Source organism: Hyaena hyaena, unplaced genomic scaffold, assembly GCF_003009895.1.
Source record: "Hyaena hyaena isolate Hyena2069 unplaced genomic scaffold, ASM300989v1 scaffold_38, whole genome shotgun sequence".
Classification (NCBI taxonomy): Eukaryota; Metazoa; Chordata; class Mammalia; order Carnivora; family Hyaenidae; genus Hyaena; species Hyaena hyaena.
The window spans coordinates 4,309,744-4,335,244 of NW_024080670.1; the positions used below are offsets into that span (position 1 = coordinate 4,309,744).

The 25,501-nt window shown below is 54.5% G+C and overlaps 1 protein-coding gene across 2 annotated transcripts in view; it reads left to right on the forward strand.

Moving 5' to 3' along the window:
- The first annotated feature begins 5,878 nt into the window (after positions 1-5,878).
- The window catches only part of ENG (endoglin), a 33,058-nt gene continuing 13,435 nt past the window's right edge, over positions 5,879-25,501 (forward strand). Inside the window, exons 1-3 of one of the 2 annotated variants that reach the window (XM_039229630.1) lie at positions 5,879-6,307; positions 15,279-15,424; positions 24,862-25,002. In XM_039229630.1, coding sequence (XP_039085561.1) covers positions 6,241-6,307; positions 15,279-15,424; positions 24,862-25,002 — 354 coding nt within the window. In that variant the 5' untranslated portion in view covers positions 5,879-6,240. The remainder of the gene's footprint in view (positions 6,308-15,278; positions 15,425-24,861; positions 25,003-25,501) is intronic. The other variant, XM_039229631.1, reaches the window with a different exon arrangement.

The following is a 25,501-nucleotide window of genomic DNA, read 5'->3' on the forward strand; positions in this document are numbered from 1 at the left end:
AGAGCAGCGCTCATCTGCTAGTGTGGGTTGGGAGGTGGGCGTGGCATTGGATCCAGACCAGACACAGTGGCCAGGGTCACACTCTTCAGTCTCTAGGGGCGCTCCAGGCAACAGCTTTGTCCCAAAGTGCAGGGACATTATGGCCAGACAGAGCCTCAGGGTCTTGGAGAGAGAGTGCTCCGCGCGGGTGGTGGCCTCAGATGCCCCCCTGGACTGCGCCCCTAAGTCTTGGCCTCAAGGGCCCTAAGGGCCTGGCCGGAGGCGCGCTGAAGTGGGAGAGGAAGGAAGCGGGGAGCAGAGGAGGCCAAGGCTGCCGCCTCCCAGCCTCAAGAGGGGCCTCGAGTAAACAGGAAGGCCTGGCGGCTCCACGGTGGGGGGGCTTTGCAGGGGCGGGAGGCCAGAGCCCTACTGCACATGTGTGGCCTGTTGGGGAAGCTGACCCAGAGAGGTTGTGTGACTTGTCCCAAGCCACACAGCACAGCAGGGACACAGGGCTGGACCCTCACCTGCCTCTCCTGCTTCTTCCCTCTTCCTAGGGTTCTGGTGCAGGGTCTCCGGCCTGTGTTGCCCTCCATGGTTCATGGGGTGCTGGGTGGGCCTCAACTTCTCTTTCTATGAATTCGGAGCCCTATAACTTAGAGGTTCTAGGATCCTGACCCAGTAGGATTCTTTTGCCTCCTCGGTGGTCCTCATGGGTTTGTCAGACTTTGGGGAGTGGGTTTCATCAGAAAAGCCAACCTGTCCTTGGAGAATGACAGGGAGACTCTGAGGGACTTCTCTCTTCTGCCAGGGTCTGGCAGGACCATTGACTCTTGTGACCACCACGTACCCTTGGGGAGTCCTTCCCCCTTGTCAGAGACCCTGTCTTTGGGCTCAGAATGCTTCCAGCACCCACATCCTGATGCCTTAGAATCACAGTGTATGCACAGCCCATTCATTTACTGCATCAGTGTTTAACCAAACACCTCCCACGGGCCAGGTGCTATTTGAAGCGATGGGCATTTGGTAGCGAACAGAGCAAGGCCCTCGCCCTCATGCAACTTGTGTTCTAGAGTGGGAGACAGACAAAATAAACAATATATAGGGTGTCAGATGGAGACCAGTTGCTGATGTGTGAGGAGGGGGCTATTTTAAACGCAACAGTCAGGGAAGTCCTCACTGACTATGCGACGTTTGATCTGTGACTTAAAGAACGAGGAGCAAGTCCTGTGGTTATCTAGGGGGAGAGTGTTTCAGGTAGTGGGAATAGCAAGTGCAAAGGCCCTGAGGTGGGCATGTGCTTGGCACACGCAAGGGAGGCCAGCATGGCTGAAGTGTGGGGAGCAAGGGGGAGAAGAGCAGAAGATGAGGTCGGAGAAGGGACGGGGAAGCCTCGCTGGCCATTTGAGGAGCTGAGCAGAAGGCATGGAATTTGGCTTCACTTTAACAGGCCCCCTTTACTGTGTACAGAAGGGGCTGGGGTAAGGGTGGAGGCAAGGGAGCTTCGTGAGGTGACTCCAATATTCTAAGAGGTTCCGGTACTGACCAGGGCAGAAGCTGTCAGGCAGTGGGAACCCCAGAAACACTGGGAATTTGGGGGAGCACGCCGCCAAGATTTGCTTAAAGGTTGGGCAAGGCGTGTGGGAGTCAAGGTTCACCTCAAAGCTTGAGCAAAGTGGGGAGGGAATCTGTCACATTCTGAAGATGGAGACAGAGGCAGGAGCAGAGGATCTGCAGCGCTTGATTCAGACGGGAAGTCTGAGCTGTTCCTTATTTGACATCCAGGAGCCTGGAGCCTGGGGGAGAGTTCTGGCTGGAAGCAGAAAGCGGGGAGCCATCAGTATATAGATGGTACTTAAAGCCATTTGTCTGGATGAGGGCACCCAGAACAGCCCTTCTCAAACTTAACGTGCACGCGAGGGCCCTGTGGGTCTTCATAAAATGCAGGTTCTGCATCAGCAGGTCTGGGTCAGGGCCAGAGAGAAGCTCTCAGGAGCTATTAGGACTGCACTTGACAGGCAGGGATCTAAGGCATCATATTTTATGGCCAAGACCTGCTAGTGGATAATGAAATCAATAGAGTGGCTTGTGTTCAGTATTTAAAAGAAAATAGGACAAGATGGATGCGTAGCATAAGGGCATATATACATATGTTCACAAAACCCTGAAAGTATTTGAGCCTGAGTCCCAGGATTTGTGCGGGGACATAACATCATTGTCCCAAAGGTTTGGGAAAGCCTGACCTTGGAGGGAGGGTAAACAGAGAAGGGAAGGAGCCCAGGGGCCACACATGGGAGGATGAGGAGGAACCAGTAAGGAGGCAGATAAGGTGACCAGGGAGGTGGGAAGAATACCAGGATGGAATGTTCTGGAAGCTAAGGGAGGAAATACAGGCCCAGATTTGCTTTGCCCTAGCCCTGTTGTCCTGTACACTTGAATCTCCATCCCCTCCATTGTAAAATGGAGACATGACAGTCTCAGCCCATTAGGGGACTGACTGGAAGTTGGCACTTACTGGTAAGTTTGTTAATGGTGGAGCCATTCTGACTCCTGTCCTGGGCTTCAAGCTTCTCCAGGCCGGCAAGTTGCCCTCTCAATGTGCAGATGAAGAAACTGAGACCCAGAACATAGACAAGCCTTGCCTGAGGCCACTGGAGACAGAGTCTGGACACCTGACCCCCCAGTCCCGTGCTTTCTTTCCTGCGCACCCACTTTCTCCCTTGTGCTTGTGGGTTTGGCCCTGGTGTTCTCAATAGCCCCTGGCTCCCGGCCAATGCTGGAGACAGACGGCCGCCTGGGGGAGGTCCCTGGGGATCGGCTAAAACTCCTCCTGTGGATAGTGGCCAAGGTAGACGTGCTCCATCCCTTCCTGCAGCTCCGGCGTCCCCAGCCAGCCAGGAGGAGGAAGCAGCAGAATTTAGGCACCTGTCCATCGCAGGGTCGAGGCACAGCATCCTGGACATTGGCCACATGTCTCTTTGGCGTGTGGGTAGGCGGCACCTGGAAGCATTTGTATCAGTCAGAGCCCCAGCAGGAAACAGATGGCACGCTCCAATGGGACAATTTGAGAATTTAATGAAGGGTCTGTTTACGCAGGTGTGGACAGGGTGTAGGGAAGCCCCGAGGGACAGGGCGGAACCCAGGGCTGGCAGCGGTGTGGGCCATGACCACCCTTGGCCTGGAGAGGGCCTGGTCAGGGCTGTGGCCTTCAGCAGAGTGGTCCAGCAAGGAAAGCGTCAGAGGAATGACTTCTACTCCCTCCTCCTCCTCCTCCTTCCTCTCCGTGACCTTGAGCAGGGCCATGGGGAACAGGAGGCAGTAGATGTGTCCATCAAGATGGAGAATACATCTGGGGGCAGACAGAAGATGACAGACAGACCTTGGGTCTGTGAGACCATATGACCGTGAAGCTTTCCAGGGACAGGCAACCCAGTCTAAGGACTGGCTTCTTCTACTTTGTACCTCAGTTTCCCATGCCTCCCAGGCCCCTGGCCTTGCCTTATCTTTCTGGGAACTTCAGTAAATATATCTGAAGGCCCAAAGGGGACACAACAGTGCAGAGGCATCAACATCCCCCCTCAAGAGGCTTTAGGTCAAGTGCAGAGACTTATACAACCTGACCGCACACAGACTAGGGTGTGGGGGAAGCCCAGAGTGCTGTGGGAACTTCAGGGCGACCTCCTCTCCACTGCTGGGGGGTCCCAATCTCTTCCTTCCTCCATGAAGTCTCTGGGGTCAGGCCTCCAGGCCCTCGCATAACGGCCTACAGGATTTTCTTTCTCTGAAGTTTCCTGTAAGTTCTTCCTTGTGTCTGCCTGGAGCCTCTCCTGCTTTCTAGAAAATCCAGTGGGTCTTGTTTATAAAGTGGGTGGGGATGGGTTGTGCAGCATGGGGGGGAGGGAGAAGGAGGAAGGTTTGGGGAGAGCCTCCCCTGGGGTCCTTCCCATGGCCTGGGATGGCCATCACTCTGTGACACCCACAGCGACATCTGCCTTCTCCACATTCTGTGAAGGAGTTGGTGAGCTTGGAGCCAGGCAGCCCTGAGATCCCTGCTTCCCAGCTCGGGGTCACGCAAATTTCAGGGAGCCTTGGGTTCCTCTTCCGCAAATGGTTTGATGTCACTGGCCTCCAGGGGTGGCTGTGAGGATTCAGAGCTGATAAGGTGGCCGCCTAGGGCGGAGCCTGGTGCACTGGGGAGTTCAGCCCCTGGGGCCGGATTAACTAACTGTCCCTGGGGTACAGACCCCTGTTCAGAGGGCCTGGGGAAACCTCACGTCCGGTGCCCACCTCCCCGTCTCTGCACCCACCGGAACAGGCAGAGGAGCGGCCACTCTCGGGGGGAACCCGTTTGCCCCATCACAGCCTTCCTGCCTGCTGGGCGTGGACGGTCGCCCAAGACCCTATACCTATGCCTCACCAGAAACCCAGAAACCCTCCCCCAATCCGCACCCAAGGAGCCAGACCACACTCCCCGCCCCATGTCAGCTTCTCCAGAGACAGACACACTTCAGCTCTCTCCTTCTGAGGGACCCAGGGCTCCTGCCTTCTCCTCCCTCCCTGGGCCTCCATTTCTCCATCTGTGACCCGGGACAAGTATAAAGAGGAAGATCTCCTGGCTCCATCCCTTCTGTGGGTCCTGATAGCACACACCACAATCTGTCTTCTCAAAGCCAGCACCTTCTGCTCCAGAACCCTCCCTGACTCCCCGTACCCTTCAGGATAAAGTCCTGGCCTTCAAGGCCCCCTCTTCCAGAGCCTGCCTCTCCAGGCTTCCTGTCCCCACCACACTCCCTGCCTGTCCCACAGTGGCCCAACCACTTCCTGCCTCTGTGCCTCTCTCTGCCATTGGTCCTCTGCCCAATGTACCCTCTTTAGCCATCTCTTCCATGCCCCACCCCCTACGCCCTCAGTCCTTCAAAGGCCAGGCAGCTCAGGCTTCCTTCCCTGAGCTCCCTTGGCCTGGCCCTAGGTGCTGCCTGGGACTAAAACCATGGTGAGCACACAGTTGCAAATATTTACTATTTGCGCGATGAACAAGGGACGGCTCTGGGATTGTCTCCCAGGCTCAGGGAGCACAGATGGGGGAGGACTTGTTGCGTCAGGCCCAGGCTCAGCGCTGTGGCGGCCCGACCTCCCCAGATCTCACAGCTGGCTGGTGGGGAAGGCACGGTTGCGTCCACTTTGCAAGTAGGGTGAAGGCTGTGGAGACTTGCTCAAGGCCTCCTCGCTCAGAGAAGGGAGAGCAGGCATTTGAATCCAGGACCACCTGACTTCAGAGAGGACATTACAGAGTGTCCCTCTTTCATTTGGGGCTGTCTTTTGCCCCTGAGGGATTTTCCACCCGTGGAAGGGGGCCCACCCAAGGTACCTCAGCCCCAGCTGCCATTTGGGAGTGTTCCTTCCCTATCCTGGGCCTCAGTTTCCCTGCCTGCAAAACAGGGAGTGATGAGCGAGTGTCAGGCTCGTATGTAAGCCACTTTGGGTGCTCAGCGACACCTGTTTGAATCCCAACTCCACCGTCTTCTTGGGCCAATTATCTCACCACGTCAGGCCTCTGTTTCCTCATCTGCAAAATGGGAACGACTGAGTTCGTGGGACTATGAGCTCCACATGAGCCTCCTTGGCCAGGGCCTGGCCTCTGAAAGATCCCCTTGGTAGGCTGTTAGGGTGATTGTTTTCATCTGTCCGCTGGGGGCTGCCAGATGAGCCCCACCAGCCCTGGAGAGGGTGGGATGGGAGGGTGGGGTGTGTGGTGGGGAGACAAGCCTGGAGCCCGGGCCCTCCCACCCCACTGCCTCCTCCCCCCAGCTTCAGGGCCCCCCACCCAGCGACAAAGCCCGTGGCACTTCCTCTCCCCGCCTGGCAGGCCGCCTGGCCCGGCCCCTTCTCTAAGGAAGCGCATTTCCTGCCTCCCCGGGCCAGGCTGGATGAGCCGGGAGCTCCCCACGGCTGCCGGTCATACCCTAGCTCCCATCTGCAGCCCCAGGCCGGGGCTGTGCCGCCGCTGTCGTCCACAGGAGCCCAGCACCCCCTCCCCGTCCATCCTTCAGCCAGCCACCCCCCGGCCCGGCCCTGCGCCCTGTGCCCACTTCTCCTGACCCCTCGGCCGCCACCTCAGAAGGCTGGAGCAGGGACGCCGTCGCTCCGGCCGCCTGATCCCCTTGGGTCCCCGCTCGCGCCCACGTCGGCCCCCACGCCCACCTGCAGCCCTGCCCCTGGACACCGGATAAGGCCCAGCGCGCAGACCGCCAGGTGGACAGCATGGACCGCGCCACGCTTTCCCCCGTTGTTGCCTTGCTGCTGGTCGTCTGCAGCCTCAGACCCACAGGTAGGTGTCTGGGGACCCTGGGTGGGGAGACTCGGCCCCGAGGGTTCCCGGCCTCTACCCTGATCCCAGTGGGGCTGTCCTAGGGGGTTTGGACAGCCTGAGGCGGGCACCCCAGGGTGACCAACCAACCCCGGGCCGGCAGGACAAAGAACATTCAGCCCTAAAAGTCTCAAACAGGGAAGAGATATTTACCTTTCTCTTAACCTTGGCCTCTAGCCTCCCAGCTACGTCCAGTTTCTCCCCCAAGAAGCCTTGGGTCCAAGAATGCTTGCTGTGCAGCCCTGGGAGAGTCTCCCGCCCTCTCTGAGCCTCAGGTTCCTGTCTGAAGAACCTGTGGCAAGGAGGGTGTGTGAACTCACAGCACTGGGGCACTTGGTTCCAATCCCATGTGGCTGCTTCCTCGCAGGGTGATGTTGGGGGACTGCGAAGTGGGGGTGGGAATGGAACTCCTCCGGGGCTGTTGCGAGGGTGAGGGGTGAGGCCATGCTTGTAGGGAGAGTTCCGGGAAGGCTGGAGGGTTCTGTGTTGTTACTGTGGCTTTATGATTAGCTTTCAATTCCTGCCCCTCACCTCTCCGGGGCCTGTGAGCGGCTCCCAGAATGCTCTTGAACTTGGTGCTCTCTCTCTGCCTCTACTTACCCCCTCCTCCTTGAGATGCTGCCGGGTGGGGGCACAGGCCCAGACTAGGGGTTCTGTGGGGGCTCCTCAGCCTGGGGGTTTTTCTGGCTGGTCATGGCTCTCGGCCTTCTGAAACTGACCAGATGAGTGGCTGTGAGGAGCTGGGACTCCCAACTCTCATCCCACTCATGTGGGCCTCACCGTGACCGCCTAAAACCACAGGACAGCCCTGTGGGCACCCCTTCACCCATGGTGCATCCAGGGACTCCCTTCAGGATCTGGGGGTGGGGTGGAAAGATCATAGGGGAAGAACACAGCCGTAACCACCCTCCCCACTGATCCCACCCTGTGGCATTTTAAACCCCCTAATCCTTGGTTTCTAACCCCCTACTACTGCCTCACTGATCCCAGAAAACTGTCTCAGACATTAAATGACTTAGCACGAATTTGACCTCAGGCGTGTGGCTCCTAACCACGTGTAATATGCACCCTCCACCCCATATAGCTCCTAGCAACCCTGCAAGATGGCTGCCTTTATCTCCCCATTTTACAGGAGAGGAAGTAAAGGCTGTGACTTGCCAAGTTCACACAGCCCAGACAAGCCCACCTGAGCTCCACAGTAGGTCTCCAGGCTGCCCTGTCTTTCTCCCGCCTCCCCCACATTTCTAGCTTGATAACACTCCCTTCTTCGTAATCATCAGAGAAAGATCCATGTACATCTTTGGGGTCTGGTTTTATAGGACGGAAGGCAGTGGCGTGCTGGCAAATCGTTAACAACAGAGATGGAGGGTGCTGGGCATGGCGTCTGTTAACGTCCAGGGTGTACATGTTTCCACGTGGCCGATTTCAAGCTCCCAACTCCCCAAGCTTAAAGTTAGGACGCAGGGTTCAGCAGTACCTTTGTCGGGTACAGCAAGATGAAGCAGACAAGGATAAAAAACTTCAAGAGCATAGATCTAGTAACATGGAGGAACATAATTAGGAAGTAACGAGTTTTGGTCGTTTAAAATATATCACTTGTTTGTAAGCTTATACAATTTAATGTTTTTAAGATTTAATTTTTTTAATTTTTATTTTTTGAGAGTGCATGCTCACACAAGAAGGGGGAGGGACAGAAGAGGGAGGGAGAGAGAGAGAGAGAGGGTCAGTCTTAAGCCATCTCCTTGCTCAGCAAGGATCCCAGCTCAGAGCTTAATGCCATGACTCTGGGTTCATGACCTGAGCCAAAGTCAAGAGTCAGAAACTTACCCAACTGAGCCACCCAGGTGCCCCTAAGATTTTATTTTTATTTATTATTAATTTCTTAAGTTTATTTCTTTATTTTGAAAGAGAGAGAGAGCGCAAGCGCCCACAAGCAGAGGAGGAACAGAGAGCGAGAGAGAATCCTAAGCAGGCTCCACGCTGTCAGCACAGAGCCTGATGAGGGCTCACAGATCGTGAGATCACACCCTGAGCCAAAATCAACAGTCAAGATGCTTCACCGACTGAGCTATCCAGGCACCCCTATTTATTTATTTTTAAGTTTGTTTCTTTTGAGAGTGACAGAGACCGTGCAAGTACGGGAAGGACAGAGAGAGAGGGAGACAGAGAATCCCAGGCAGGCTCTGTACCAGCAGCATGGAGCCTGACCTGGGGCCTGAACTCCTGAAACCAAGAGTCTTAAACCCATCGTGGGGCTCAAACCTACAACCCCAAGATCAAGATTCGCATGCTCCATCAACTGAGCCAGCCAGGTACCCCAAAATCAAATTTTTAATAACGGCTGTGTTTATCAGCCAGGTAGAGAAACTGGTGACTTATTCTGCCCCTGTGAGCAGGTACCACCACTCTGCTGGTGATCAGAGGGCTCAAGGCCATTCCAAACCACTCAGGCCAACTCACTTACAGTCTGAGGCCCATGGAAGGCAGATGGCAGGGGGCGGGGGGTGCTGGGTTAAGGTGTAGAACCAGATCTCCATGCTGGGGGTGGGGTGGGAGTGACTCTCGCATCCTCAGTCAGGCCAGAGAGGGTAAAAATGGGTCCGGAACAGGTCCAAGAATGGATCCAGCCTTCTGGGAACGCAGCTTGGCAGAATCCCTCAAAACCGTAATTTATGTAACAAACAGCTCAGCCTTCAACTCCATAGAGTTATTTCCTCAACTCTGTAAAGATGCATGGCCCACAGGTACCTGTAACAAAAATGTCCAAATGTCCATCAGCCTAGGTCCTATCAAATGAATTTTTTTTGTTTTTGTTTTTTCTATCAAATGAATTATTAGGCAGTGAAATACCATGCAGCCCAAACCAAGAAAAAGCTAAATCTACACACTGCTGTGGACAGATGTCTGGGACGCAGTGTTAGGTGTTCAAATGGCACTGTGACTCCATTTCTGTAAGAATAAAATAGGAACAGGGGCGCCTGGCTGGCTCAGTCAGTGGAATGTGTGACTCTTGATTTCAGGGTTGTGAGTTCAAGCCCCACAATGGGTGCAGAGATTACTTAAAAATAAAATCTTTGGGGAAAAAAAAAGAATAAAATAGTAGTAATGCACAGTATGCATGGAGAAAATTCCAACATCCCTGTTCTCCAGCCCAAGGTTTCCCTAGGCAATTGTCTTTAAGACATTTTTTTTTAATCGTGTCAGAACTTTTTATTTTGAAAGAATAAACATGTAAGTTTGTTTCTTGTTTTTCTTTTTCTTTTTGTTTTTTTTTTTTTTTACCCTTCACGAATTTGCATCAACCTTGCTCAGGGGCTCTGCTAATCTCTGTATTTTTCTGATTTTCGTATGCATGCTGCTGAAATGAACACAAACGTATATTTTTTTCCATGTAGGTTCTTATTTTACTTTATTTTTTTAAAGTAGGCTCCATGCCCAGTGTGAAGCCCAACACGGGGCTTGAACTCAAGACCTGAGATCAAGACCTGAACTGAGATCAAGAATTGGATGCTTGGGGTGCCTGGGTGGCTCAGTTGGTTAAGCGCCTGGTCTCTTGACTTCGGCTCCGCTCGTGACCTCACAGTTCGTGAGATTGAGCCCCGCATCTGCACTGTCAGTGCAGAGCCTGCTTAGGAGACTCTCTTTCCCTCTCCGTCTCTGCCCCTCTCTCACTTGTGCTGTCTCTCTCTCAAAAGTAAATAAACATTAAAAAGAAGAAGAAGAAGAAGAAGAATTGGATGGTTAACTGACTGAGCTTCCCAGGTGCCCCATCATATAGATTCTTAAAGAGCAATTTAGTTAGATATTCACTTCAGGCTCCTCCTCAAAGAATGTAGATAAGGGAAAAAATCACTTCCCAAGTTCTTTTATTAATATAGGCATTGTTAGCCTGCTGGTGGGTTGCTTACTAGTTTTTGTCAAGCTTGTTAAGGTAATTTTAATGCATACAAATCATCTTTTGGGAGCCTTGGTTACTCTTCGTATGTCCCAGAAAGTTTCTATGTTGTCATGTAGACGCCATAACCATCCCATCGTGTTTCCAGAATGTTCTTTCCCTTAAATGTGCCATCCCGTCGTCTGATGAATCTCTTATTGCTGAATATTTAGGTGGTTTCCCCTTTGAGGCTAGTTATAAATGCCACCACCGCGCACGTTTTTGGTAGATGCACCTCTTCCTGTATTTTGGAGTATTTCACTTGGATAGAGTCCCAGAGGCGAGGGTGCCGGGATTTGAAGCCCACGTTGGGTGGCTGGGATCTGTTTCCAAAGTGTGGACATGGCTTCACGGAGGGATGGGACAGAGGTGGGACTTGGAGCCCTGTGCCGCCTACCCCCTGTGTGGGGATCTGGGCTCTCTGGAGGGGGGCTAGTGATGCAGGACAGAGGCCACAAATATCTATCTATTAGAGCCTGCACTCCAGAGCAGTTTCCCATTTGCCAGGAGGTAAAAGAAGAGGTGTGTGAGCCAGGTCTAAGGATGAGACCCCGGGGACATGACCACTGAGATTCTCATCTCAGCCAGACAGAGAGTGACACTAAGCTCCAGCCCCAGCTTTGGGACATCAGCCCTGGAGGCTGGAAAGGACCATCATCTGGGGCTGGACCATCGATACCTGGGACAGGGCCGGGGGTGAAGAGCCAAATGGAATTGCTGACATTGATTCAGCACTCACTCTGTGCCAGACGCTGCCCTAGGCCTGATGTGTCCCATCAGACTTAACCTCCACAGCGTCCCATCAGACTTAACCTCCACAAAAGCCCAATGAAGCAGACACTCTTGTCGCCGCCATTCGACAGCTGATGAGACTGGGGAAAAGGCAGGCGAAGAGATTTGCCCACGTGACAGCCCAGAAATGAGCGGCTGGGGCTTGAGCCTTGGGTCTGACCTGGGAACTACTGCCTGAGAGCAGAGAAGATTTGGTTCCCTTCTTGCCTGACATCGACCCATCCGGCGAGCATGCAGCTGGATTAGTCCCATCACAACAGGGCTTTGAGAGTTGAACAGAAGTTGACCAAGAGGTCAAGTAGAGGAAGACTCTTGGTCTGGGAGAGAGCGCCGCAGATGCCAGGAATGAGGTGCATTTGGAGGAGGGGCTCACGTCTCCCCAGTGGGCATAAGCAGTCATGAGAGCAAAGGCCAGTTCCTGAGCAGCCTTGCGCATTGGGAGCCCACTCCGCCCTGGCCAGGGGTCATTGGCCAACTGTCTGAGCAAGTGGGTGAGGAAGGTGTTGTGATTACCATCAGCCCCACTGTGAAGAGAGCAACACTGAGGCATGGAGAGGAAGCTGGGAGATCCCTCCACTCTTCAATTCCGTGTTAGATTGTGGAGTGTGGACTTGACCCTGAGGGTGTTGAGCCACGGGAAAGATGGGAGAAGGGAGCACTGAGGCATCACTGGGGGGCGGGGTGGCTGTACTGGAAGTTGGGGAATCTGTGAGGCTATAACTGGACTCTGAGAAGAGCAAAGGGTGGATGGGTAGCTGGGTGACCGAGGAAGAGAAAAAGCCTGTCAATAAGGTTCTGCCCCGATATTATGAAATAATCACAGCTACTGCGTTCAGAACGCTTACTGGGCACGAGGCTCTTCACACGGCTTACTCACCAGGCTGACACACAGCTGGGAAGTAGCGCTGAGTGTGCGAGCTGCATCGCCTGGCATACAAATACAGCCTCGGGTAAATCCTTGCACCTTGCGGGTCTGGTCTCCCCATGTGCCCAGTGGTTACAATAACAGTACCCACCTGTAGGGCTGCTGCAAGCATCCAGTGAATAAACCCATGGGAAGCCTCGAAATGGTGCCTGGCTCTCAGTAAGCATGATGAAGGCTGTTTTGCAAAGGGGGAAACCAAGGCTCAGAGAAGTTAGGCCTTTGCTCAAGGTGACCATCTTTTTTTTTTTTTTAATTTCTTTTTAATGTTTATTTTTGAGAGAGAGAGAGAGACAGAGAAAGAGCATGAATGGGGAAGGGGTAGAGAGAGAGGGAGACACAGAATCTGAAGCAGGCTCCAGGCTCTGAGCTGTTAGCACAGAGCCCGACGCAGGGCTTGAACTCACAAACTGTGAGATCATGACCTGAGCCAAAGTCAGATGTCCAACCGACTGAGCCACCGTGGTGCCCCAAGGAGACCATCTTTTTAAGAGGTAGAGCTGGGATTTGACCCAAGCCATCTGACTCCGGAGTTGCTTTTTCTTGACCATTATTCTCCGTGACCTTTCAAGGTGCCGGGGTGGCGTGTGGAAAGCTCTGAGGTGGCCCTATGCTCATGCGTGGGGGCGGGGGAGGAAGGGGAGAGAGGTGGGGAAGTGGCTCCCAGGTCTTGCGCACAGGCCGGGTCACCCAGGCCCTGAGTGGCGCCTCCTCCGAGCCGGGTCCCGGGAGGCCCTGGCGTTTCCCTTGGTGCCAGGGGATTGTTCTCTGCTCTGTCTGGACCCGCCTCCGGCTCCGGGAGACAGGCCCGGGCGTCACACTCCCTCCTGTCTCCCCATTCTCGTCTGCGGGGTGGGGGCAGCCAGGATTCGAAAAGGCCCCAAAATAAATGGGCCTCTTATCTGATCTCCCAGCCTGGCCCGTTATCTGATCATTACATAATGGCCAGGACTGTGGCCTCTCCCGCTGACGGCATGGAGGAGGTGGCCCGGCTCTCCAGGAGGAACTGGGGTTCCTGGAAGTCTGGGGAAGGGGGCTGGGAAAGTCCCAAGGAAAGGAGGCAGGCACTGCATTCATCTGCAGGCCGGACCCCAGGCCATCGTGGGGAGAGGTGGGTCCGAGGCCTGGCCTGGTTAGCCATGTGCAGTGTGATTCAGGCACGGCCTGCCTCTCCGGGCCTCAGTCTCCCCATCTGTATAGGAAGGGTTTGGACCAAGTCTGTGTTTGCTGATAGGCAATGGGCGAGGAGCACTGAGCGGCTTAGCGGGCCACCAGGTGATGGTGGGGACAGCCCTTGCCTCTGCTGGGGTGAGGGGGTCTACTGGCCTGAGGCACCAGTGACCTCCCTGTCAGAGGCCCCTCGCCTGCAGGCTGCCCTTCCCCCCACTTCACCCCAACCCCCCGGTCCCATTCATCTCCAGTGACTGAAGCCACTCAAATAATCGTAACTAAAAGATGTGCCCCACGCCCTGCCTCATGGAGTCCTCTCACCCACCTCTACGGGTTATGTGGGTTCTAACGATCATTCCACAGACGAGGAAAATGGAGCCCAAAGCGATGAAATGGAGCTCACATGGCCAGGAAGCATGGGCCCGAGATTTAAACCCAGGTCGGCCTGGCTCCAGGGACCTTGTCTTCAATCAAAATGGCATATGACACTTGCGCTCTGAGACTCGCACACAGGACAGGGCCAGGGCAAAGACCTATAAGGCTGGGCCCCCATCGCAGACAAACGTCCTTGTCCTGAACTTCTCCCTCTCAGCGTGCTGCTGGTGGGTGGTGTCGTCGTCGTGACCAGGGACGGCCATCTTTAGTCTTCCTCTTACCCCTGGGGGCCCTGAGCCCAGCAAGGCTGGCTTAGACAAAGACGGTCCAATAGCCCGGGATTCGGAAGAAGCCTCCCTACCCCCCTCCTCTGCGCTGGCGACGGCTGGACTTGCGGCCAGTCCCTCCGCGCCCATCTTTGATCTCCAAGAAAACAGGAAGTGAGCGCGACAAGATGGAGACACAAACTTCCAAACAGTCTCCCCTTCTCTGTCCTCCTTCCCTCCTCCGGAGCCCCCCCCCCCCTTTCCCCAGCACATTCCTTAGGACGAGGTGTAGGGGCCTCATTTCCTCTTCCTCCTCTGCTGGGTCAGGGTGAAATTCCATTCCCTTCCCTCAGGACCTGTGTTTCCGGGCGGCCCAGGGGCAGGCTCTGCGGCCCAGGCCTACTCCCACAGCCACCCTCTGACCCTGGGCCGCCCTTCTGGCTCGCTCTGTCCCTCGGGGCCGGGAGACTCTCAACCCTCCTTGGCCCCTTCCTCCCAGCCTCCCCAAGGCGCAGGAGGGAAAGTTTTTGTCTCCTGATCTCAAGCCTCCTCTCCCTGTGGAGTGAGCCAGCCTGGAGGCACGTCGGAGCCCTGCCGCGTAGCCAGGGTCGCCTGATGCAGCAAATTAAAATATAGGAGGCTCAGTTAAGTTTAAATTTCGGATAAACAATGAAAAAAATGTTAGCGTAACTATGTCCCAGGGAGCCTGGGTGACTCCCTCGGTTAAGCGTCCAAGTCATGACTTTGGCTCAGGTCATGATCTCATGGTTCATGGATTCAAGCCCCGTATCAGGATCTGTGCTGACAGCGCAGAGCTTGCTTGAGATTCTGTCTCCCTCTCTCTCTCTCTCTCTCTCTCTCTCTCTTTATTTATTTTTATTTTAGTTTTTGGGAGATAGCGTGTGCATGGAGGAGGGGCAGAGAGAAAGGGAGACACAGAATCCAAAGCAGGCTCCAGGCTCTGAGCTGTCAGCACAGAGCCCGACGCGGGGCTTGAACTCATGAGCAGTGAGATCATGACCTGAGCTGAAGTCGGACGCTTAACCAACAGAGCCACCCAGGTGCCCCTGTCTCCCTCTCTCTCTGACCCTCCCCTACTCACTCTTTATCTCAAAAATAGATAAACATTAAAAAAATTAAAATTAAAAAATATGTACCATTTTTAGTATATTTAGGATATGCTTATACTTTTAAAAATCAATCATTCTTTATTCAACTTTAACTGGGCACCCTGCATTTTATGTGTCAACCCTCCCCCTGGGAGCACTGTGAGCTCAGGCAAGAGACTTTTCCTTTCTGAGCCTTAGTTTCACCATCTGTGGAATGGATATAATGCTATCCACCTCGCAGGCGGGCTGTGAGGATGTACTAAAGCCCTAAGGCAGTGCCAGGCACCCAGTAGGCATTCAGAAAGTCCGAGCACTGTCACCTCCTTCTTCTCATCTGGTGCTCTCTCGGGCTGTGCTTTGCCAGCAGGTCTCGCAGAAACTGTCCATTGTGACCTACAGCCCGTGGATGCCGAGGTGACATACATCACGAGTCGGGTTCCTGAGGGCTGCGTGGCTCAGGCCCCCAATGCTACCCTTCAAGTTCACATTCTCTTCCTGGAGTCCTCAAGGGTAAGCACCTGGTGGCGGGGCTGGGTGGGGTCCCAGAGAAAGGCCTGGGGCCACTGGGATGAGGGGAGCCTTCCTTGTGGCTGTCCCCGAAGCAGTGGGCTGCGTCCTCACCAGGGCCCCGGCCAGGAGGGACACGTGGGCATCTCACAGGGCCGGGGAGGGATGGCATTTCTGGAGCCAACATCACAGAGGCCTTCTGGGTGCCGCAAGACCCAGGTGGGAAGGGCTGGGTTTGGCCACTGAGTGGAGATGAACCACGTGAGCCGTGGAGGGGACCCGGTGAGACATCACCTGTGCGCCTGCAACGGTGAGGCTTTTGCTGCTTCTTAGCGGACTAAGCTCCCCCCACCCAGGCAGCCTCCTTGGGCTTTGAGAAGGTGTTTCCCTCTGTCGAGCCCAAATCTCCCTCCCTGGCATGTCCCTCATTGGACTTCTGTGACCTGGCCAGGCAGCCCACAGGGACTGAACGCCAGCCATGCCGCCTTGAAGACCACTGAAACCCCCCCTGAGGTCCAGCATTAGCTTACGTCCCTCCTAAGGACAATAACACATTTATCGAGTGCTTACTATGAGCTAAATTCTGTCCCAGGCTTCTGCGCCAGACTCACTGCGTGCCAGATTCTGTGTGAGGCTTACTGTGTGCTGTTAGAGGCCCTACTAAGAGCCAGGACCTGAGTTCAACATCTTACATGTATTAAGCCTCCCAAGGGCCCATCTATCAGAGCCGGTTATTACCCCTACTTTTTGGAGGAGGAAACAGGCAGGCCTGGAGGGGCGAAGCAGAACACCCAAGGTCATAGTTCACGCTAGCTTCTGGGAGACCCCAAGCTAGACCGTCGCCTCGCTCCCCAGCCGGATGCGTGTTCAGCCGGCATCCGGGCTGCCTGGGCCACTCATCATACCTGGGTGATGTGGCGTCAGGTCCTGATAGCGATTTAGTGGCGTCAGCTCAGGAAACTTGTGGCCCAGCTGCCCCTGAAACTGTTAAGTTGCCCTGCGTTTGTGGGATGATAAGAGGGTGCCCAGACCACCAATATCGGGGGGGGCCTGCTCCCCACCGCCCTGCCTGCCACCCGGACTGCAGGCCTCGATAATCCCCAAAGCCAAGATAGCACCAAACACACGTTACATGGTTTTCGGAGCCATTGTAATTTTTTTTCAAGTTTGGTAACGATGTGGAAAATAAGATTGCCCTCTGTAAGTTCGTTTCGTTTGTTCCCATGATCGGGTCTCTGTACCTCCTCTGGGTGACTGGGCTCCCCCAACCCTAATCGCTCAACAACGGGCCAGAGCCCGAGTAAAGCCCTCTGCCAAGTGCCCAGGTCTATGGGAAACAGATGTGTAGACAGACAGCCAGGATGCGGGTGATTGGTGCTTTCTTGGGGAGAGCAGGGCAGGGTGGGTACTCCAACCGCTGTGGGATTAGGCAGGGCTTCCTGGAGGAAGCAACGACACGAAGGATGGTCAGGAGCTCAGGGAGTGAAGGAGGCATTAGGGGAGAGCACAGGACAGAGTGAACGCACAGGCAGGTAAAGTGGACAGTGGTTAGGGTCCAGGTGTAGTTCACCGTGGCAGGAACTTGCCGTTCACCTTTGGGGCAGGGCTGGGGACATGAGAAGGCCCTGTCACCATATGAAGGAGTTTGGTCTTTATTCTATGGGCAGTGATGGTCATCAGAGGGCTCTTAGGGGTACAGTAGGATGCCAGTGTAACTCGTGTCATCTTAGAGTTCATGACAACACGATCTCCCGTCACCCTCTGCCTCTTCTGGAGAACTCAGTCCCCGGAGCATCTGGCTTTTAATCCCAGAAGCCACGCTGCAAGCCCAAGGTTGCCAGACATGTCTTTTTGAGGGGGTGGTAGAGACAGCAAGTCCTCAGGATGCTGGGGCTCCAGCCTTGGGTGTCACTGACCAGTACCTCCCATAGTGCCGGGCCCACCGAGGGGGCTCACTCTCCAACACACACACACACCCATTTCTTAGACGTCGATTTATTTCTTTTTGAGAGAGAGAGAGAGAGAGCGTAAGCAGGGGAGGGGCAAAGAGAAGGAGACAGAATCTGAAGCAGGCTCCATGCTGTCTGCGCAGAACCCAACGTGGGGCTCGAACTCACGAACTGTGAGATCATGACCTGAGCCAAAACCAAGAGTCAGATGCTTAACCGACTGAGCCACCCAGGCGCCCCTCACACGTATTTCTTGGGCTCAGGACTCACTGAAGAATCACAGAGTATCAGGATCTGGGTCAGGGTCTGACAGCAAATAACTGTTTGATGAATGAATGAATAAATTAATTAATTAATAAATGCCCACACTGCTGTGTGACCTTGATTCAATAGTTAAGAACACAGATTCTGGGGCCAGTCTTCAGACTCCTCCTCTCAGAACAGCATGGCCTTGGGCCACCTCTCTAAGGCATTGGTTTTCTACGAGAAATATGGGGCCGATGACAGTACCTCCCTCGCAGGGGGGCTATGAGAGTCCAGCGGGGCAGGGCGGGCAAATACCGAGTGGAGGCTGGCCCAGTAGCTCTGCTTACTGTCCTTATAATATCTCCCCTCTGGCATCTGCATCTCACCTGTAAAAATCTTGCCAGGTATGCTACAGTTTCCAGAATATGGTCCCGCCAGTCAGCTAATTGGATCCCCAAAAGTTAAGGCTACCAGGTAGCTGAGGCAGGGGCTCTGAATCCCACCAGATGCCATGCTGTGACACGGAAGGCATTTTTCTCCCTGGGGAGGCCCCCCAGGAATTGGGTCCACGGCCTGATAGCACCCCGTATGCCCCCGACAACCAGCCGTTGCCAGGTGCCTGCTCTGTGCCCAGCCAGCGCTGGGCATTGATGGTGCAGAGAGAAACCAGATGTGACCCCTGCTATCGAGCGACTCCCAAGCCAGGGGAGGTGGAGGTGGCCATCAGCACGCGGGGTGTTGAGTAATGGGATCGGCAATGAGGGGCACAGGGGGCTGGGGAGGGAAAGGGGCAATGGCACAATGCTCCGGGTGTCTAGCCAGACAGACGGGGGCATTCCAGGCAGAGGGCACCACACGAATGAAGGCCTAGAGGCCAGAAATAAGAGCTGACGGGGTGGGGGGGGGGGGCAGCTGTCTCAGCAAACAGCCCGAGCCCTCTCGACCCGTGGCCGCCTTCTTCAAACCCTGGCACACGGCAACGGCTTTCCCGTCCACCCCCGCACAGCCTCCGAATCCTCAGATTTCCTGTGGGTGGACAGCAGACGACCTGAGAGAGCCAAGCAGCTCGGGGAAGAGAGGTCTGCAGCAGACAGACCAGGGGCCCATTGGGCAGGGGCTCTATCTCCCTGGGTCCCCGAAGGGCAGGCCGGAGCCTGGATTCCGGGAGGGGGCCCAGGGTCACATCCTGACCCGCGGAGACAGGAAACCGGCCTGGTGCCTCAGCGATTCCCGTCAGACCGACTACGCTGATCTGTCCTCCTGACAAACCCCAGGCAGCCAGACCCGAGCTGGGGCGGCCGCTGATTCACCCTACTCCTGGGCAGAGTCGGGGAGCCAAAGACACCCCACCCACCCCCAAGCACACGGAACCTGCTGGGCTCTTGCACTGACTCATTCCTGACCAGAGGGGCAGGCGAGGCTGCTCAGGCAGAGAGGGAGAGCGGGAGGGGCCCTGGGCTACCGTCCTGAGCGGCTGTGGAGGGGTGTCACTCTCAGACTCGGGTAATGGGGACCCCTATTCAGGCCCCACAATTAGCGGCTCTTCTCTGGCCCTCTTCCCGTTGCACTTCTCCCCCGGGAAGAGGGTATCTGCAGGCCAAAGGGACATGGAGCCTGTACTCGTCCCCTGAGTCCGTGCTCTGGGTACCTGGACTCCAGAATCCTCTGCCCTGTATGTGCTGAGCCTCCTCCCAGGGCTGCATGGGGCTCTTTCCTGTCCCACCCTCTAGCAGGGGTGCCGCATGGCTGGTGGGAGCCCCTCCAGACCTAAAGGATGGTCACGGTGGCTATGTGAAGGGGGTGGCCGTGGCAGAGCTTGGACATTCAGGCTGGGTTGCCCACATTCGTACTCCTGAAGAGAAGGAGGTAGAAGGAAAGGAGGGCAGGCTGGAAGCCAGAGGCTGCCATTTGTATTCGGATCTCCGGCCTTACGGATATTAGGGGTAGGTTTGGTGGAGGGGCGCACACCAGGGGCCAAACAGACTGAGAGGGGATAGAGTCTGCTTTCTCACTGCTATGTCCCCAGTGTCAAGTTCAGGGTCAGACTGGAAGTAAATACTGGATGGATGGATGGATGGATGGATGGATGAGTGGGTGGGTGGACGGATGGACGGATGGATAATGGAAAGACAAGGAAGGATAAATATACATGCACGTGAGTATTTGCTGACTGACCATCCCAAGTGGTTAGTGGTGCCACGTGCTGTTAGTCTTTCTGTCTGTCAAGCTCCTGGAGGAGAGAGTTGTGCCCCTTCAAGAGCCCAGAAACCCCAGGCTGGGCCCAGCCCTGGCCTCTCAGATTGGCAAATGAATGGGGGAGGTGGGAGAACGCAGGCTGACCAGGAGTCCTCAGCTGGGGAAAGTAGCAGGTCTCTCCTGGAGAGTTCTGGAAGCCCACTCTGTGTCCGCCTGGCTAGAGACTGTGACTCCCGGGATGCCAAACACTGGGAAACCCCCCTCCCCAGATGGCAGGATGAAATCCAGTGGCCACGCGATACTAGAACATCGCTGAGCCCCACTCCTCACTACACAGAGGGGAAGACCGAGGCCCAGAGAGGGGATGCCACAGTGAGACGGAACTAAGGCAGTTCCAGCTAACTGCTGCCCACCTCTAATGCCAACCCCCTGTCCCCAAACCATGGCACTCGAGATGGGTGGGCAAGGGGGGAAAGGCAGGAAAGGAAAGCTAACTTTCTGTATTTAGCTAAGCACTGGAGAGACTGCTTTGGAAGCAGAATCTCACGGAACCCTCACAAGTCTGTGAAGTGGGCATACGGTTCAGCGGATTTGCCAGATCGGGAAACCGAGGCCCAGAGAGGAAGAGGGACTGCCCAGGGTCACAGGTGAACGACCGAGCCCCCATTTGAATTCAGATCAGTGTGGCTTGGACCCCTCTCTCCTGCCACCCTGCTTGTGCGGATCACCCGAGTCAGCTGGGGTGGACAGAGGCACGGCTGGCTCCAATCTGGCCGGCTCCAGTCTGGCCCTGGGAGGGTGGGGGCTGCAGGCAGCCCCAAGGCTCCACTCCTAGAAGAATTGCTGGAAACAACTTTCTATAAGTGGCTACTAGTGTTCAGGGCCTCCTCACCGAAATCCCCTCTTCCCGCCACCAACCGCTGGGCCGACAATGGCATCTGTGGGACACTGGCACAAAAATAGAAACTCGGTCTCCCGCCCACCCACTCAGGGAAGGGGCGGGGGCTGGCACACTTCGGAGCTGGGAGTGAGGGGCTGGCCGGCCTGCCTACCTCCGCTAGGCTCCCAGAATTCCCCAGGATGCCATTCGGAAGACTGGGAGCTTGGTGTGGGGGGAAGGCAGACCCCTTTCTTTGCCTCTGGGCTCCGGGCTGGGAAGGAAGAGGGAAGTCGGCGTGCGTATGAGTGACTGCAGGGATGAGTCAGGGCCTCGGGATGGAAATGTTTGCTGTGGAAACCCAACTGGCTTTTTCTGGGAACCAGCTGGCTCCGGCCAGGTCCGCGAGCTCAGAGACCCCAGGGAGCCCAGCTTTCGTGCCTCCCTGAGGTTCCACGCTGCTCCCTCGCCGTGTGGCCCTGGCCCAGGGCTGCCCCTCTTTGGGTGTCAGCCCCCAACTCTACAAGGAGGGACGTGGCGGCAACCGAGTGGCGGGTGAAGAGCTGAGTGTGTCGTCACAAACGTCCCAGAGTTGCGGTCTCCTGATGCCCTCACCCTCGGCGTGACCCGACGCTGACCTCCACTTCTGTTTTTTCACTTCCTTCATCCAGAACTCTACCTGGCATTTGTTCCCAGCCCTGTCCTGCCAAGTGGGGAGACTGAGGTACAGGGGAACGGGGGCCGCAGCCGAGCAGCGGCAAGAGCGAGGGTTCACAGCGCTCTTTCCTGCCAGCTCTGAGCTGCCCTCCAACCTCTCTGTCGCCTGCGGTGCTCTCCGCCCGCGGATGCCCACCAAGGGGGCAGAGGACAGAGCTCATCTGCTGCGGCCCATCGGTAGCGTCCCCAAACCACAGGGCCCATCTCTGTGCTGTGCGGCCCCAAAGGCCACCCCCAGGGGAGGACAGACAGTGGTAACCTATAGGGCAGTCTGAAAGAACAATAGGGTTGAGAGGGAAGACACGGTCCAGGAGAGCTGCCCCAAGGTCCGGGGGCTGTGGGCTCCACCCTGGCACCGGAGGACGTACACTGGGCACCTGACTTCACCGCTCACCGGAAGTTCCCTTGGTAGTTTACTTCCCTGAGCCTCAACTGTTGTATCCATAAAATGGGAGAATAGCGGATTCTGCTTCATGAGAGCACACGTCACCTGCTCAGTACAGGGCCAGGCACGGGTTAGCTCGAACCATGTGGAATTCCGGATATTCAGTTGCTTTTTCAACAGTTTTATCTAGATCCAGTTTGCCCCTTTAGAGGGTACACTTGAATGGGTTTTAGTGGCTACACAGAGTTGTGCAATCAGATGTGATTGTTCAGGCTAACAGTACACACGCATTCGGGGTAAGGAGGCGAAGGCAGGTCCTCTCTCAACAACTCTGACAGGTCGGCTGTTCCAGGCCTTTCCCAGCACCACAGGGGTAGGTCTCCAGTTAATTTCAAGTAGTCTGCCCATTGCCAATTTTTAAATTAACTAAATAAAAATTTCAGATAGTGATCACAATCCCAGAACAAACTGTCAGTTCTGACATTTAGATTTTTATTCCAAACTTTCTCAAAATATATTAAATCCAGTGTTTTAACTTTTAAAGTGTTTAGAATGTATACCTGGTTTTTTTTTTTTCAGTTTTATTTATGTAAGTAAACTCCATATCCAAAGTGGGGCTCGAACTCATGACCCCGAGATCAAGAGTCACATGCTCCACTGACCAGGCCAGGAACCCCTAGGGTGCATAAATATCTCACCAAATTGATTTTAAAAGATATTTAGGAAACCAAAATGTTATAAAACCTTTAGACAACACTAATTAATCGAAGGGCACCTGGGTGGCTCAATCCGTCAAGCATCTGACTCTCGGTTTCGGCTCAAGTCATGATCTCATGCTTTGAGTTCAAGCCCCGCACGGGGCTCTGTGTGGACAGTGAGGAGCCTGGTTGGGATTCTCTGTCTCCTTCTCTCTCTCTCTCTTCCCCTCCTCTGATCACTCTCTCTCAAAAAAAAAAAAAAAAAAACTATAAAACACAAATTAATAAAAAATGCGATCTTATAAAACATAAATTTGAAATATACATTTTGTTCCATGAATTTGCATAAAAATCGAATGCCAACCTCAGAGGCTCACTAACCGGACAGAGCTGCTTGTGAAACGCTGAAAGTGAAGTCACATCATTCGCTCTTTTGTTTTAAAGAGCAAAGCCACAAACAAAGAGGGACTATGGTGTCATTATTGACTAACGGAAATATTTCTGGGCAGATTTTTCCAGTGGCTGAAACGCTCTCTCTGGCTCTATGACATCAGCTGGGGAGATGGCCAGGGGATCATTGGAAGTGAAATCTAAAACTTTCCACTGCTGTCTTCATCTTGAAACACCGCTCTCCCTTTTGATAAGCATGAAGAGATTTGGGGGGTTAGGTTTCATCTAAGGTGTGTAAAGACCGCCTGCTTTGGAGAGGGGCCGGAGCTCATTTTCCAAGGAAGTGTTTCCGTCTGTCTTCGTCCTGGAGAGTCTGTCCGTGGCGGGGCCCCTGAGGCACATCCTGTCCCGTGGTCAGCAGCTACCTGTTCACTGGCTCCGAAAAGGGTTTGAGCAGGGCTGGGGTTGCTCTTTCAATAGAAACCTTGCCTTGGGGAATCGCTGTGTCCTTTTTCTTCTTGGGAATATGGAGGCATAGAAAAATGCAGTGGGGCCATAGGGTGAGAGCAGAGGCCTGTCCAAGTGTCATGTCCTAGCTCCATATTAAGTGCTGTGTGATCCTGGGCAGATGACTTCACCTCTCTGTGCATTTCCTCGTCTATTAAGTGAGAATAATGGCGCCTACCTCGTAAGGTTGGGAGGAGTGGATAAGTCCATATGTAAAGCACTTAGAACAGTCCTGGCAGGTAGTAAGAACTACCTAAGTGTTAAGTATTATTATTGTGGTTGTTGTTATTATTGTGGATGTGGTTGTGGTTATGAAAGCACTCTAAATGCATGCACCATGATAAATTAAAAACTTGTCATGCAGTAGGCACCTCTCAAGACAAATGATTTCAGGGGCGCCTGGGTGGCTTAGTCGGTTAAGCATCCGACTTTAGCTAAGGTCATGATCTCACGGTTAGTGGGTTCAAGCCCCACGTCGGGCTCTGTGCTGACTGCCAGCTCAGAGCCTGGAGCCTGTTTCAGTCTGTGACTCCCTCTCTCTCTGACCCTCCCCTGCTCATGCTGTCTCTCTCTCTTCTAGAAATAAAGAAAACATTAAAAAAAAAAATTTAAAAAAAAAAGACAAATGATTTCAAACTCACAGTCATCTATCAAAAGGATGGTATTATAGCAACAAAAATATGGGCATTTTAGTACTTTAAGGTAGCAAGGCAAACAGGAATACTGCAAGCTGAGAAGGGGTGGGAGCCTCAACACTGCTGCCTAGGAACAGGGCACAGGGTACTAAGTCACACAGACGCTTGCGGGCCTGGTACACAGCAGGCACTCAATAGAAACAACACCCTTTGAGCTACTATTGGATAAAGTTCAAGCTTACTGCATTTTTTTTTTAATTTTTTAATGTTTTTTTTTTGAGAGAGAGAGTGCAATTGGGGAGGGGCAGAGAGAGAGGGAAACACAGAATCGGAAGCACATTCCAGGCTCTGAGCCACCCAGGCACCCCCAGGCTTACTGCATTCTTAAAAATCTCTTTGGGGGAGCGCCTGCGTGGCTCAGTCAGTTAAGCGTCCGACTTTGGCTCAGGTCATGATCTCACGGTTCGTGGGTTCAAGCCCCACGTCGGGCTCTGTGCTGACTGCCAGCTCAGAGCCTGGAGCCTGTTTCAGTCTGTGACTCCCTCTCTCTCTGACCCTCCCCTGCTCTCTCTCTCTCTCTCTCTCTCTCTCAGAAAAAAAAAAAAAATAAAAAAAATCTCTTTGGATTTGATGAGACTGATTGCCTTTGTTCATTCGGGGAATATTTTCTGCGCATCTCCCGGAGGCCAGTCACGGTTCTGGGCCCTGGGAGGCAGGGGCCATCCAGTGGGGCAGGGAGAGGGGAGGGGAAGCTGGCAGTAAGTGAGTTTCACTACAGCCAGTACAAGCCTAACTGCTGTGTGTGTGTGTGTGTGTGTCCCTCTCCCTCCCCCACCCTAGGAGGTCTCAGAGCTGGAGCTGACTATCCAGAAGTCTACGCAGAATGGCACTTGGCCCCAGGCGGTGCTCCTGGTCCTCAGCGCAAACAAGAACGTGCTCCTCCAGTTGCAGGCCCCAGGAATCTCACTCATCCTGGCCTTCGTGAGTGTCTTACCCCTGACCTGGGCCGAGGCCCCGCTGTCTGTCTCTGTGGGCCGGGCTCTCCTGCCCCAGCAGGAGTCCGCTCCTCTTTTCCATTCTGACATTACTCACCACGTGAACCGGCCTGGTGAATCCCATGGGGCCCCGCCTGAGAGACCCCAAAAGGCAGCAGGGTCTGGGGTAAAGACCCCAAACCCAGACGCGGGGGTCAGGTCGACGGGCCACTCTGGCCAACTCCGATCCTCTCGCATCGCGTCTGTTTTCCCTCCTGTCCGGCGGCAGAATCGCATTCAGTGACATCCCGTAAAGTAATCTGGTCACGATCTTTGAAGAAGTTACGAGACCTGCCTGAAAATATTTATGCACAAAGGAAAGGAAACCTAACAATTGTGTTCACAGTCGTTACGGCTGGAAAGTGGGATCGGGAGGGAGATTTATTGGTGCTTTACACTTTGTTGAGTTTGCAGTATTTGCTCTAAGGAACACAGCTTGCGCTGGA